Consider the following 15575-nt stretch of genomic DNA (forward strand, 5'->3'; position numbering starts at 1 on the left):
AAAGCAGAAGACAGAATCCACCATTTTCTGAGCAGAGAAACTCTCATCAAAGACAACCTTAGATGTCTACTCAATCTAACCACACACCAACCCATTTCCTTAGCAACTGTGACTCATTTCCCTAACTACAGGGCTGAAGGCAGTGCAGTATAGGCGGCAGAGCAGTGAGGTACGTCGCTTCAAACAACAATTAACCTTTTCTGAGAGATTTCAATGAAGAAGGACTGTCGTTTTCTCGAGCTCCGCAATTCACTTGTCACAGAACAAAGACAAGTGTGTCTCAGACATGTCATGTGACATCAGACCTGAACACCTGGACTCTTACAGAGCATTCAGGTGCTTTCAAACCTACATAGGCTCCCCGACCATTCAAGGAGCGTAATTCTTCGTTTCTGTTCTCCATCTATACTTGATGTCTCCAGTCGCTTATATCGGTGGAAATCCATCAACAGAGTAAACACACCAAATTTAAAAAAAGGTGATTTAAAGGGATAGTTCACCCAAAATGTCAGTTATGTCAACATTTAATCACCCTCATTTTTTTCCAAACATATTTTTTACTTTTTCTGTGGAACACAAGAGAAGAAATTCTAAATATGTTTTTGTCCATATTATGGAAGTCAATGGGGTCCAAACTAAGTGAGTAAATGATGACATCATTTTCATTTTGGGTGAACTATCCCTTTAACAAAGACAGAATAAGTTTAGCCCCAAAAAAGGATGATTTAAAGGGATAATTCACCCAACAACAGACATTAGTCAGGGCAGACACCATATTGAATTTTATGCAGATGAAAACAAGTCTCTGAGGAATAGACAATAGTCTTTACTATATGAAGCTATACCCTAAGGACTATTGTTATCATTTACTCACCCTCATGTCGTTCACAAATGTATATGTTTTTCTTTCTTCTGCAGAGCACAAGAGAAGATGTTTGAAGACCGATTCAACCGTTTTTTTCCCATACAATGGAAGTCAATGGGCGTGCAAAACAGTGAATAAAAGATGGCAGATTTTTCCTTTTTAGAGTTAACCATCCCTTTAACAGAAAGAAAGGAAAAATATGCATTGTGGACAACAGGTTTAGTTTGTCTCTTCATAACACACCATTTAGGAAAGAGAATCCCATCTCAAAACCAAATACACCCAAATCTGGCATGCTCAATCCCATATATACATAATAACAAATGCAAAATATTGCAAAAACATGCAATAATCGGTGTTTAATAAGGGATGAACGGAATCCATACAAAAAACACTGCGGCGACACACACTATACAATGCTTCACATTAGCACCTGAAATACCTTTCAACGGCAAATGATCTTCAGAAAGAGCTTCAAGTGTCACATCTTTTAGGACAAAGACACAAGAGTGTCAAAAGGGTCAAGAGCGGGAGAACTTCCACACAGTCCACACTGCGCAGGGATAATGTCCACACCTTTGCATCTCAGGATGAGAGCGCATGTGAAGGAGAGCCGGTGGAAAAAACGAGAAGACAAGGCTAGACAAAACATTACATCAGTGCTACGAGCGATCACACACTGCGAAAGAATGTTCAGAATGCATGTGACACATGGATGCCGCTCCTCCGCTTTATATTATACTCATAATATTTTTGCTGTTATCAACTACTGTTTGCTTAAATGCAAGCTTTTGTGCCTGTGGGAGAAAAGGTTTTTTGAGGGGTTGAGGGAGGGGATAGGCAGAGGATATATGGAACAATTAATCAGACTGGTGCGGTCCAGCAGATGAGGGTAAAGAGGGAGGGTAAAAACAAAATGAGAGAATAAGAAAGGGATTACAGGAAAGACACCATAACAAAGACAACAGATATGCTTTTTTTATCAGCTCAAGTGTGCTTTATATGAGAGGATCAGACGTGGCAAATTAAATAACCTCTTCATCTCTCACAGGAGATGACCTGCCATGACCTTGCGTAATCTCAAAATCTGATGAACTCTTTGAAGTATCTGGCTTCATATTAAAGTCTCTTACGCCATAGACCTTTTACGCAGTAAACCGTTACTGAGAATTTCAGGCATCTAAAATAAAACTGCAGTAGCATGTGGTCATCACATCAGAGAAAATACGGTAGAATCCTTGAGAAGGTTTACCAAAACATGGATTCCACAATAACACTTCAATGTTTTGCTAAATCTAGTGCAGCATACTTGTTTGTAGTACAGCTGAACAAATGGGCGATCAGTACATGATCTAACCCTAGGTGCTGAACTCCTATCCAATCTTACTGAAATACAGTTCTTTCTTTGTCAGACATTACTGAAGAAGGATATCCCAAAAGAGGCACAGAAGACTTCAAAGCAACACACACACACACACACACACATTCTTGTACATCTATCTTTATGAGGACATTCACTGACACAATGCAATCTCTAGCTGCTTACCCTAACCTTACCCATCACAACTAAGTGCCTAACCCGAACCCTTACCCTAAACCTACCCTTAACCTAATTATAACCTTATCCCTAAAACCAAGTCTTGACCCTCAAACAGGCCTTTAAAGGGGTTTCAGAAAGTGAGGACCGGCCAAAATGTCCTCACTTTACTCTCTTTGTCCTCACTCCAGTGGTCTAAAACTCAAACTGGTCCTCACAAAGATAGTTGTACAAGTACACACACACACAAACACGTGTGCTTGCTTCACTATATTAGTGAGGACATTAAATAGACTTCCATTGATTTTATATCAGGTTAATATTTTCTATGGCCTCAACCCAACCTCTACCCCTCAACCTAGCCATCACAGAAACATGTGCAAAACACTAGATTTAAATAAATAAAAAAAGGTAAATTTACAGTTTTTTACAATCACTTTGTTACTATTTTCAGAACCTTGATGTCATTTTTCATAACTCTAGACTCAAAACTCACAACCAATGATCAAAATGCACATTTTTCAAAACTCGAACCCTTTTCTCAATTGCTTGGATACAATACACATAAAACTTAGATCATTTGTTCATTCAACAAAAATCACCTGTTCAATATGACACAACTTAACATCAAAGTACTACTATTTCAAAAGGCAATTCACACATTACATTTCAAATGAGTGTCTATTCATTTCCTTACAATGATCTAACTATCAATTGATACAACTGCTCAAAATGATAAGTAACTGTTGCATTACTCTTAATACATAGTTGTATGGAAACAGACAAACAATCTTCCATGTTTAAATCATGAAAGTTTCAAGATAACGAGATTCATTGTCACCAATTAGCGTGGAGCATGAACCAATTAGACTACAATATCCATGGATGTAGCCTAATATTTTATCATAATGCTTCATCAGACACTGTGTCTATGGTCCCAAATACTGTACCACCTTTTCAGACTATTTACAGTACTGACAGTACTGCACTGTATAGATGCAGGCCCTTGTAACTGCTTGTCCAATTCTGCCAACTCGTTACTGATGATTGAGTGCACATTGTGGAATGAGTATATAAAGAGTTGATTGGGATCCAATTGTAAGAGCATAGTGATATGTAACATGGAGCCAGCAGGTGATCCAGGTCACAATGGAGGTCCAGCAGCAGCAGCAGCAGCAGCAGCAGCAGCAGCAGCAGCAGCAGCAGCAGCAGCAGCAGCAGCAGCGGTGGAAGGAAGATGAGGAAGACGTGTTGCTCAAAGGAATGGCAGGGGACAGACACTCCTTCTGAGAGGTGGCCGTGGGCCTCGTTTGAGAGGTGTGGGGGAACGTGGTAGAGGACAGGCACCCCTTCTGAGAGGTGGCCGTGGGCCTCGTTTGAGAGGTGTGGGGGAACGTGGTAGAGGACAGGCACCCCTTCTGAGAGGTGGTCGTGGGCCTCGTTTGAGAGGTGTGGGGGAACGTGGTAGAGGACAGGCACCCCTTCTGAGAGGTGGCCGTGGGCCTCGTTTGAGAGGTGTGGGGGAACGTGGTAGAGGACAGGCACCCCTTCTGAGAGGTGGTCGTGGGCCTCGTTTGACAGGTGTGGGGGAATGTGGTAGAGGACAAGGCCTCGGACCAAGACAGCGGCAGCAACAGCATAGTGTCCAATGAAATTTGGGCAATAGTTGTAGACCATGTCATAAATCATGGCATGACAATGACTGAGGCGGCTACAATGATACAACCAAACCTCAGAAGGTCAACCGTGGCCTCAATAATCAGAACTTTCCGCAATGAGAACCGGTAAGTTATCAGCATGCACTAAACATTATGCTACTCTCAATTGTCAAATGACTGCATACCAATGTGTATCACAGAATAGGTGATGTGACCAAGTGTCTTCTTACTCTAATGTTCCCTGTAGAATTGTGACCAGGCCAAATAGTGGAGGCAGAGGCAAAATTCTAACTGACCAACAAGAGCAGGCTGTGGTCGATTTGGTTCGGGCCAGAAATGATATTTGCCTTACAGAAATTCGCCAGCATATCTTGGACAATGAAGACGTGTTCAACAAAGTGGGATCCATAAGTTTGCCAACTATTGCACGCATACTGAAAAGGCACCAGGTATCTATAAAACAACTATACCGTGTGCCTTTCGAAAGAAATTCAGACAGAGTGAAGCAAATGAGGACAGAGTATGTTCAGGTAAGTTCAGTTTCAAGATGGCTGTTGTAAAAACATTCCCAAAAATTCTACATTGTACAGTAATCTCTAAATCTCTTTCCAAAATGCATTTTTAGAGGGTGATGGAGCTGGATGCTGATGACGACCATCACAAATTCATATATTTGGATGAGGCAGGTTTTAATCTGGCCAAGACAAGGAGAGGTCGGAATTTCATTGGCCAGCGGGCAACCATCCAAGTACCTGGACAACGTGGGGCCAACATTACCATGTGTGCGGCTATATCAGAAGATGGTGTGGTGGGACGTAGACCTCATATTGGACCATATAATGCAGCTCTCCTTGTCGCCTTTCTTGATGAGCTCGATCAGGTTTGTAGAGCTGAAGGTGTGACCTATGTCATTGTGTGGGACAATGTCAAGTTCCATCATGCTCATGTGGTGCAAGCATGGTTTCAGGCCCATGCACAATTTACCACCCTGTATTTACACCCATACTCTCCCTTCCTTAACCCGATTGAGGAATTTTTCTCCGCATGGAGATGGAAGGTTCATAAGCACCCTCATGAACAAGTCACTCTTCTCCAGGCCATGGATGACGCCTGCAATGACATCACAGCAGACCAGTGTCCAGCCTGGATTCGCCATGCCTGAAGGTTTTTTCCAAGATGTTTGGCTAATGAAAACATCCATTGTGATGTAGATGAGAACCTGTGGCCAAATCCACAACACCGAGTTGATGACAATGTAGAAGTACAGTTTTGTTTTGTACAGAATCACTCCTGTTTTGTTTCTTACAGTACAAGCAAGTTGAGGAACACTGCATTTGATGTTTTACAGTACTGTCTTTTTTCTATTTCATAGCTAATTATTTTTGCTTTGATTCAAATAAACCTATGTTGTGATTGTACTGTAGTGTTTTGCATCAATATATTACAGACTTTGTTCAATGATTCCACTGTGTCTGTAGTATTCTCTCTACTACTGCAGTACTTTTACAGAGATGTATTTACTGTACATGTAGTACCATAATGAAACCTGTATCACCTATTTTGTTCTACAATATTTAATGATTGTACGAACAATGACACAGTGAAACTATTGGTTGTGTATGGGTGATCTATAGTTATGTTTCAATGGTATTTCACAGTAAATTTGTTTTTTGAACCAATGATTGTGCAAGATTTCTTTAAAGGTCCCGTTCTTCGTGATCCCATGTTTCAAACTTTAGTTAGTGTGTAATGTTGCTGTTAGAGCATAAATAATATCTGTAAAATTATAAAGCTCCAAGTTCAATGCCAAGCGAGATATTTTATTTAACAGAAGTCGCCTACATCGAACGGCTCGTTTAGACTACATCCCTCTCCTTCCTTCCTTTAATGACGTCACTAGAACCGTTTTTTGACTAACCTCCGCCCACAGGAATGCTCCCTCAACCGAAATTCGTTTATGTACTTGCGCACTTCTTATAACTTACTGTGTTTACTCAGCTCTTACGGTGATTTTCTGAAGTAAAACTGACGCTTCATCTTTTGTGTGATGTACAATAAACTTTATTAAACTCATCAGTATATGTTTGATCATCATTCAGACAGCAGACTTGTAGGCTATTAATATATAATGGATACATACAAGCAGATGACAAATACGTTATAATAACCGTAATTAAACTACTAAACTATACCTGTTTCATCTCTATACAGCACTCTGACTCTGAAGGCATTATTGTCCGACTCGAAGTGAACACCTTTACTGAGAGTTTCTGATATTATCATCATTCCGTGAGGTGATATTGTCCTGAGAGACTGAGCGCGAGCTTGTGAAGCTCCGCCCCCTGGGTCGTCCAGCAGCAGCTTATTTGCATTTAAAGGGCACACACTAAAACAGCGTGTTTTTCTGTGACCCAAAAAATGACAATTTAAACATGCTGTAAAAAATGATCTGTTGGGTATTTTGAGCTGAAACTTCACATACACACTCTGGGGACATCAGAGACTTATTTTACATCTTGTGAAAAGGGGCATAATACGGGACCTTTAAAGATGTGAATGCACAATGCAATGTTTTGAACATTAGACAGCCTGTGTTACAAGTGATAACTGTTTTGTGTCTAGAGTTTTGAAAAATGACATCAAGGTTCTGAAAATAGTAGCAAAGTGATTGTAAAAAAATTGTATAAGCCTTTTAAACTCGTGATGACCAGTAAAATGTCCTCACTAGTCAGTTGTCATAATATTTCACTATATAAGTGAGAACATTTGTCCTTCACAAGTATAGCCAAGCCTGTAGTGTACACACACACACACACACACAATACCCTATTAATCACCTGATGACACTGAAGTGTTTAGAATTTGACTCCAGCTTAGCTGACCACCTTTTTAAGAGATGGCTGCAAACTCTACAACTCCTCCACACAGCTTGAACACAGAAGTGTGAGATCTTGTTTTAACACAGAGCTGTTAAGCAACTCAAATAGACAAAATCTAAAATAGATCAAACAGCACATGCTTCACTGCCCACAAAGCCAGGACTGCAGCAGACTGCACTGAGGGGAAGTAGTTTCGACCTTCCGAATGACAAGTCAGTAACCTTTTGTGGTAGCTGTGATCACACTACATGGACTGTTTGCTTAACATTTAATACAACAGATGTCTGTGATGCTGTCACAGTACTACAATCCCCCCCCCCCCCCCCCTCTCTCTCTCTCTCTCTCTCTCTCTAAAGAGTGTTTGTTTGTTATATGTGTGGTATGGTCAGATTTCTGCAGATGGACCCTGTCTGTCAAGACCACAGCACTCAAAAATGAAACACAATAACAATCAACCATACCATATTAAATATCCCACTAATGCCTTTAAAGAGCAGCGTGGCACCACTTCGTCTGTTATTGGTTTGGTGATTACATTACTGGACAGATTGATTTTGTGTAATTGCCTATAAAAACATCAATGAGATGAAGGGATGCAGTGGTCACCAATCCTTAAAGGTAGGGTAGGCAATTAAAAACAAAAAACTTTTTGTTATACTGGTTGAAACTCTCTTCACATCCTGATAACAATCTATAATAGAAGTGGTCTAAATATTAAAACATGTACATATATCTTCTGTGGAAGTCTCAGGACCAAAAAATGTTTCATAGTAATCCGAAGTCCATAGTAATCGATTGTCGAGTTCACGGGCGTGATCATAGGTAACTAAACCTATGTGCGTGAACTCGACAATCGACTACTGTGGACTTCGATCGAAAACAGGATGTAAATACAGGTATGAGCGCTGGCTGAATAAACATAATTTTTATTCATATCTTTCACATCTACTGCAGTCAGATTGACCCGTGTTCACGCTGAAGGAATCACTCACATTGGCTGTGCACTTGTAATGACACATCAAGGATGTTAAGAGGCTAAAAGCAGGTTTAAAACTTGCCCTATTGAAGTCAACAGGGTGCAAATTTTAAAAAGAGGATAACACGGTGTAGGCAACACCGATTTTTGTCGTTGTTCTCTGTATTGACAGCACTCCATATGTACAAAAAAAATGTACATTAAAATCTCCTTTAAGTAAAACACGGGGCATAACATGTAAGAGAAAAGCTCTGTTTGGGTAATTTGGGAGATTTAAGCTATTCAGATCTGGCAACCAAAAACATCAGTGCTAGTGGGGACTTGTTTACAATGCAAGATAATGCAAATGTCTAATAAAAAAGCGTTTTCAGGATAAAAAACGAGCGGGCAAATATCGCAACGATTTTTTAAAATTAATCGAGAGAGGCAGATATCGTTATCGCAATTAAAATACGATTAATCGTGCAGCCCTAGACAATACCATTAGCATCTCTCTAAAAAAAATGACCAAAGAGTTTCGATATTTTTCCTATTTAAAACTTGACTCTTCTGTAGTTACATCATGTACTAAGACCGACGGAAAATGAAAAGTTGCGATTTTCTAGGCTGATATGGCTAGGAACTATACTCTCATTCCTGCGTAATAATCAAGAAACTTTGCTGCCGTACCATGAGTCCAGCAGGCGTAATTATATGACGCAGCGCCTGAAAATAGGTCTAATAGGTTAGACAAACTTAGTCCCGGTCACGTTGTAAGTTACTGAGCTGGGGACTATTTTCAGGCGCTGCGTCATATCATTACGCCTGCTGGACAAAGTTTCTTGATTATTACGCAGGAATGAGAGTATAGTTCCTAGCCATATCAGCCTAGAAAATCGCAACTTTTAATTTTCCGTCGGTCTTAGTACACGATGTAACTACAGAAGAGTCAAGTTTTAAATAGGAAAAATATTGAAACTCTTTGGTCATTTTTTTGAGAGAGATGCTAATGGTCTTGTCCGATTCAATGATCTATGCTAAGATATGCTAAAAGTGGTGCTGCCAGACCCGGAGATCGGCTGAATGGATTCGAAAACGCTAAAACTCAACTGTTTAACTCTGGGGGAGTTGTAAAATGAGCCTATTTCCAAAAAAAGTGGAGTATCCCTTTAAGAAATGTCATTTTGTAATAGCTTTTGTCCTAAATTAGGTCCTAACTGAAATTGCCATGGTTACCAAACAGATAAGATAAAGTTTCTAAAGTTAGGATCTTTCTGTAATGCGCCCCTCAGAGCAGAGCATCTTCATAGTAGAGGTCGGTCTGTCCAGCACTAAACGTCAAAGAACACGTTATGAAAGGAAAACTGTGAAATGCCCTTGTTATGACAGTGGAACTTTAAGTAAATAGTTTGTTCATTTTCAATTGAGATAAAGTAAAAAATGTATTCTTTTTAGCAATAAAGTAACTTCAAAATTTGCAGACAACTGTGTGTAAGTGTAAGACAAAAAACAAAAGTAAGCTCAGGAAGTCACTCCCTGAAAGTGCACCAAATTCCATTCAGTGGAAAAGACATCGCCTGTGTGGATATTAGGATGGTGCACTCCAGAAAATCTCCACAGGAGGAAGGGAGTGTGCAACTAATGAGACAGGGGTGGGAAAAACTCAGGGAATATCAGAGAAGAACATCCTAGACACACACACACACACAGTTGAATGTTTAACCTCTCTAGCCTCTACCCTATAGATCTCCAGCATTAGCGAGAGAGAAGGGTGGAGAACAAGTCAAGGGTCAGAGAGGGTCCATGTGCTTCTCAAATTAAGCATAAGTGATCTAGCAGTTCTCCATTGTCTTATGGAGCGATTGTGCGTTTCTTTTAAAGTAGGAGAGAAGAAAATATTGGCTGTCACAATAGCAACATTGATGATGTTATTATTACTAAAATTACACAGACACACATACAGTATGCATACACAGATCCATACATGTTCAGTACAACTGACTTTTTGCCCAATCGGATTTACATTTAGCCTCTGTGGCCAATGCAAATTCCAAAATGTAATATTGAGTCTATTATTGAGATTTTAATAATATAATAATAATATTTAATAATATTAAAACGATCAGAGTTGTAGATAAAAGAGGCAAACTACAAAAATGATCCTGACAGGACAAATAAAGTTATATCTGATAAACATTCAATAATCATTAAAATTGAATGGCAACCTTCTCAGGAATCAACAAGCAGAGCATTAGCTTTGAAATATATTTTAAGACACTGTAAAGTCCAATATGGAAATGCACAGTAATGCTTGCACATCCACTTTTTCTCATGCATGTAGGCCTACACATTACCAGTAGTCTGACCACAATGCTTTAGCACATTTGGTGTGAGGTTATAATTAACCTCATGTCTGTAAGTAAGGCTGCCTGCTTGTCACTTGCTTTCAGGCTTGGTCAGGCTCTCAGTGAACTCAGTCAACTCTCTGTTCAACAGATGCCCAACACAAACTCGTACAAAAACACAACAATGCACTTTCACCTTCAGTTTGGCAGTTGTATTAACCCACTTGTATTTTGTATGTGCTACATACAGTATGTATGTGCATAATATAATATGAAGAGTTCAGATGCAAAAGCCTCTAAGTGCCATCTGAAATGTTCTTCTAGAATGATCATTTCTATCAAGCTTGTATATTTAAGTTCAGTAATTTCACTTAAATGACAATTCATAGCTAATTTTCATTGCCATTTAAGTGAAATTACTGAACTTAAATATACGAGCTTGATAAAAAATGATCATTCTAGAAGAAAATTTCAGATGGCACTTAGAGGCTTTTGCATCTGAACTCTTCATATGTTTAAGGCTCACAACAGGGACATTTCTCAACTAGAAAGCAAGACTAGACTAGCTTGACTAGCTTGGAAACGTGTCCTGCATCAGGCATCTCATGTCATACTGAAATCCATACATCTCACTCTCATTGATTTTTTTTAGACTGTTCCCTCTCAGCATGAAAGCACAATCCAGTCTGCCATCAAGTAAGAATGAATGTCCCATTAGCCCATATCGGGTGACATTAAGTGGCTAATTTATTATTATTTCCTTGCATATTATATGAGTCGGCTGTCAAGAAGTCTAAAACTCCATTCAATGAACATTAGAAGTGGTGACAGAACATTACATAATATGTATTACATAATAATAACAATTGTAAGATTTACTATTTGAGTCAGGGTTAGGTTTTAAAATGTACTTTTACTCAAATTTACCAAAAACAAACAAAAACATTTAAAAACATCAATTTTTTTTAATACCAGGAAAAGGTTAGGCTAATAACTTAAAAGTTATGTTCCAGTAGCTGACTGTTAATAACACCAAAAAGCAAATATTTTAATTCAGGAAACTTCAGATTCACTTCCTGTCTCCTATATTCTTTCATCAACCATGAACTTTTCTGAGTGGAAGAGTTTATCTGTACAGTGCTGAATGCAACTGTCGTGCCAGATTCTGTACCACAATGACTCTGCTGTGGTAAGATGTGTGATCCATCATACATCAGTCATCATTATTCTTGACATTTCGTCATAAATACTCAAAATGTTTAGTTTACATGACCTGTTTCTGAACAAATCAAGCAGTGATTGATTTAATGTCAATGTTATTTAGTCTCTACTTGCAACTAAGTAGACAGCTAAACAGCAGCTCTGACATGGCAGAAACCCTTTTTAACAATAGCAATTGCACCAATGACAAATTAGAAAATGCACATATTTGCATACAATTATATTTTCATATTTCAAAACCATTCATTTCTATCAAACACTTACAGCAGTTTACAGAAGATTAGAATGGACACTTCCTCTGTGAGGTTTCATCTTCAGTCATGGCTTTTTTAAGGGTTTCCACCCTTTATGACCCGTGATTTTCCATTACTTTTCCAGTCGTGCATGATTACTAGACTCTTTTTTTTTATAAAAGGATATTCCTATATATATATATATATATATATATATATATATATATATATATATATAATATAGAAACTTTGATTTCCAAGTCTAAGTGCAAAGCAATTTATATTCAAGACAGAAATGCCCATCATTTTTCCAGGACTAGAGAATTCAACTCTAAACTTTTAAAAATCCAGTGAATCGAATTGAATCAATCGCCTTTTGTTTTATCACTGTCTTTCTCCTCTGTTCACTTTCAGATGGTAAGCCCAGTGGCTTTGTTTGCTCAGAGTACACTGCATATGATAAGCCTCCACTGCACTTAGATTCATGCACACTAACATATTCATTTCCTGTACAGAGACCATTTGTGTCAAGAAGCAAACAAGTTACTTCCACTATCTAGCAGACATTGCCTGAGGACTGCAGCTTCAGCTGTGTTGACTGAATTTGAAATTTACTTTTATAAGGAACAGTAGGCTATATTATCTGTATTCAGAAAGATTTGGGACATCAACACCAGTCCCAACAGACACTCAGTAACGCTACCATACACAAGTCCCCTGTTTCACGGGACAAGAAGATGTGTTTGCGCTCTACACTGATACTTCAAACAAATGAGACAAAGATATTAGTCCCAACTATTTCAGGGCATTTTAACTCTTTCTGTAAGGCTGGACAACATTCCTTCCACATGTATCAATAATACGGGAGTAGCCTAATATAGATTTTCAGTCAGGAATGTTTACGCTTTCTCTCCGAGCCGAACTGACGATGCCCCGCAGACACGAAAAGAGACCTGTGATGATGATCTCAGGCAGAAGAAGCACTCGTGTAACCGAAAACGTAAATGAACCATCTAATATTAGCCTACATTTTAAAACGAAAAAAAACAAACAAAAAAACAAAGAACATCTTTGTTCGCTTATTTCCCTTCGGGAGTCCAATGGTAACTGTACTCTACAGGTAGGCTATCTAATTCGCTAAAGCGAGAAACTTCACTCACCTGGCCGCTACTGTCGAGTGCTAAACTCAGTTTTTCTGTTGCCGAATCCCACAGCGATTAGATAAATTAGATTTTGTCCTCGGTTCCGTGTTTGACAGTGTAAAATCTTGTCTGTCTCTCTCGCAGATGCTCGAGCTCCAGAGGCTCGATCACAAACTGTGCACGCGCTACCGAAACTACCTCGTATCATGTCTGCTTTGCGCGCGCCTCCCCGCGTGCAGCAAAAACACGACTGTTTCTGCGGTGTTTTAACTGTGTGAGACTTTGTAATTGCATGCTGAAACAAACCTAACCACCAAAAAAAAAAAAGGAAAAAAAGAGAAGAAATTGTTTATCTTCTGCACGTCTACACTGGTGTCCAGTCCATTTTGTATGTTTAATGAATGTAACCATGTTTTCACATTGTCTTCTTGTGTGTGAATTTTTGTTGTTGCGTTGGATTGTAAAAGTAATCCACATAAAACACAGCTAACACTGCTGATTTTAAAGTGCATTTTTATTGTAGAATACAGATCTTCCTTTTGATTGAGTTCAAAATGGAGCTTTATTGCCTTTTCGTTCTCACAAAAATATACAAAACATATTTGTCTTAACAGTAGTTATAAGAGCTAATAATATGTCTGACAGCCTCCAAACAATGACTCAAAACAATTTCATTTCAAAATAAAGATCAATCATGGAATATATATATAAAAATAATAAAAATAACTGTTTATGCATATTCAATATTCGTTCCTTTTTGGGATTACCAGTTTTTAACATTGATGTGACTATTAAGAAGTCAACAGAAACGATGCAAAAGCTGCAGTTCTGTGCTTTGTACATATTAGTGAACCAGCTGGAATAGCCTACACTTCACAGAGAGGCACTACAAGTAGGAAATATACAAAAAGTATAATTAAACAGTATCTCTGCCTCTTTTTTTTTCCTTTTTTTTTTTGGTGACTGCTTTTGGAAAGTGATATGACTGCTCAAGCAGCAACAATTGTTCCCAAAACACTGCCATATTATCATATATATATATATATATATATATATATATATATATATATATATATATATGTATATGTATATGTATATATATATATATATATATATATATATATATATATATACATATAAATCACAGATCACACAAATGGCAAATGGCATGTCATGGTATTGGCATGTCAAAGACAATTAAGATGAGGATGAAGTAAATGTCCGAGTCTGTCTAGGGCAAAGTTTCCCACCTGGACAAATGATGTAGCTCAATTCTTCTGCAATGGGTGATGAGTCTCCAACATTAAAAAAAAAAAACACACTTAAGAGTTGGGATTTTAACTATTTTAAGATTATCAATGCTTTCAGTGTCACGTTAAACCTGGTGCACTTCAAAATTTGTTTCACACCAGATGTTCTGTAGTACATAAAATGGAGCTGCTTGAGCTCAACCTGATGATACACTTTTAAAAATAATTCCTCTGAAAGCCAGATAAAAGTATTTTCTAATGGAAAAAGAGTTTGTACGTCCAGTAAATGTGCTAGCAGCAAATTTTAAATCTCCTCAACCAATACAGAACCAAGCAAAAATCTGTGAATATATATATATATATATATCAAAGCATACCTGACCGCACATAATGTCAGGTTTGCATTTAGTCAAGTTATGTTTTGCTGCTCCCAGTGACTATAGAACAATATACATTTGATGGCATTTGGCTAAACAGCCTATACCAAGCCATAGAACAATATAAAAAAAATTCCAAACAACAATTGGTACACTTAACATTAGGACAGTAACACAATTTACTGCAACTTTAAAACAAAATAAGTGTTCAGCAGAAATAGTAAATGTACCACTTTTATGTTTGATAGTTGTGCTGTAATTTTTTTATTGCATGGATGTTCATGGATACATGTGTAGTAAACCTGTCTCTGGAGCACTGGCTGTGGCACTAATGATCCTCTAATTGCTGTCTCTGCATCTCTCACTCTACAGTGGCATCCATCTGGTATTAAGACATACTACTGGCTTTGATACTCCATAATAGCATCACATACACTCAAAACAGTATTGCCTGATCAAAAGCCATCATTTCTTTAACTTACACCAGAGATCTGTGAGTATTTCAAAACTATTAGGAAAATCGTTTAAGAAAAAAAAAAAAGTCACAGGGGAATTACAGTGTATGAAATAACCTTAGGTTACACCACCACCTACTGTTTATCTGAAGAACTGCAATAATATTAATTTTGAGAGAACACAACAGGCATTCTTACACAGTACATCAAGGTAGTGGAATGGCGAAAAAAATAAAATAAACAAAATAAAAATAAAAATCACATAAATTATTTTACCTTATCTCCATTTAAGTAGACCAGCCACAAATAAAAATGTTTAAACCACCTTTTCTATATACCTCTGTTAAAATGTACTTTCAGCAATATACTTGGTCACTCAATTGTCATTGGAAAATGGGTACTTGACAAAAAATATATAGCACACTACATTACAAGCAACAGTCATGTTTTGCCACTCAGCCCTAAGACAGAACACAAAACATATCTGGCCACTATGGTCAGCATATAGAAATCTGCTGTCATTGATAAAAATAAATACATTAACAAATACAACTTATATTGTGATGGGCAGAGAATTCAGAGAAATAGATTGAAAACCACAGCTGTAGTGTTCGTCAAATTTCCAGATCATTGCACTCTTCTCCTATTAGACAGACAG

The 15575-nt window shown here is 38.1% G+C and overlaps 3 protein-coding genes across 7 annotated transcripts in view; 1 reads left to right on the top strand and 2 right to left on the bottom strand.

Annotated features, from left to right (window-relative positions):
- adcy7 (adenylate cyclase 7) overlaps window positions 1–13092 on the bottom strand; it is a 56255-nt gene extending 43163 nt beyond the window's left edge. For all 4 annotated transcript variants that reach the window (XM_084108077.1, XM_084108078.1, XM_084108075.1 and 1 more), the window contains exon 1: window positions 12854–13092. The gene's annotated coding sequence lies outside the window, so the exon portion shown is untranslated. The remainder of the gene's footprint in view (window positions 1–12853) is intronic.
- On the top strand, window positions 3944–5222 carry LOC311079911 (uncharacterized protein; the record flags this gene model as incomplete). The annotated part of the gene is made up of 3 exons (XM_084109633.1): window positions 3944–4186; window positions 4308–4590; window positions 4686–5222. Exons 1-3 carry the CDS (start codon window positions 4095–4097, stop codon window positions 5220–5222), a joined length of 912 nt encoding a protein of 303 aa, XP_083965759.1. The 5' UTR covers window positions 3944–4094.
- Window positions 13093–13982: 890 nt separating the features above from the next.
- tent4b (terminal nucleotidyltransferase 4B) overlaps window positions 13983–15575 on the bottom strand; it is a 31001-nt gene continuing 29408 nt past the window's right edge. For both annotated transcript variants that reach the window (XM_084110474.1, XM_084110473.1), the window contains exon 12: window positions 13983–15575. This exon is cut by the window's right edge and continues 1092 nt beyond it. The gene's annotated coding sequence lies outside the window, so the exon portion shown is untranslated.

This window comes from Abramis brama, assembly GCF_963993115.1.
Source record: "Abramis brama genome assembly, chromosome: 3".
In the NCBI taxonomy this organism is placed as follows: domain Eukaryota; kingdom Metazoa; phylum Chordata; class Actinopteri; order Cypriniformes; family Leuciscidae; genus Abramis; species Abramis brama.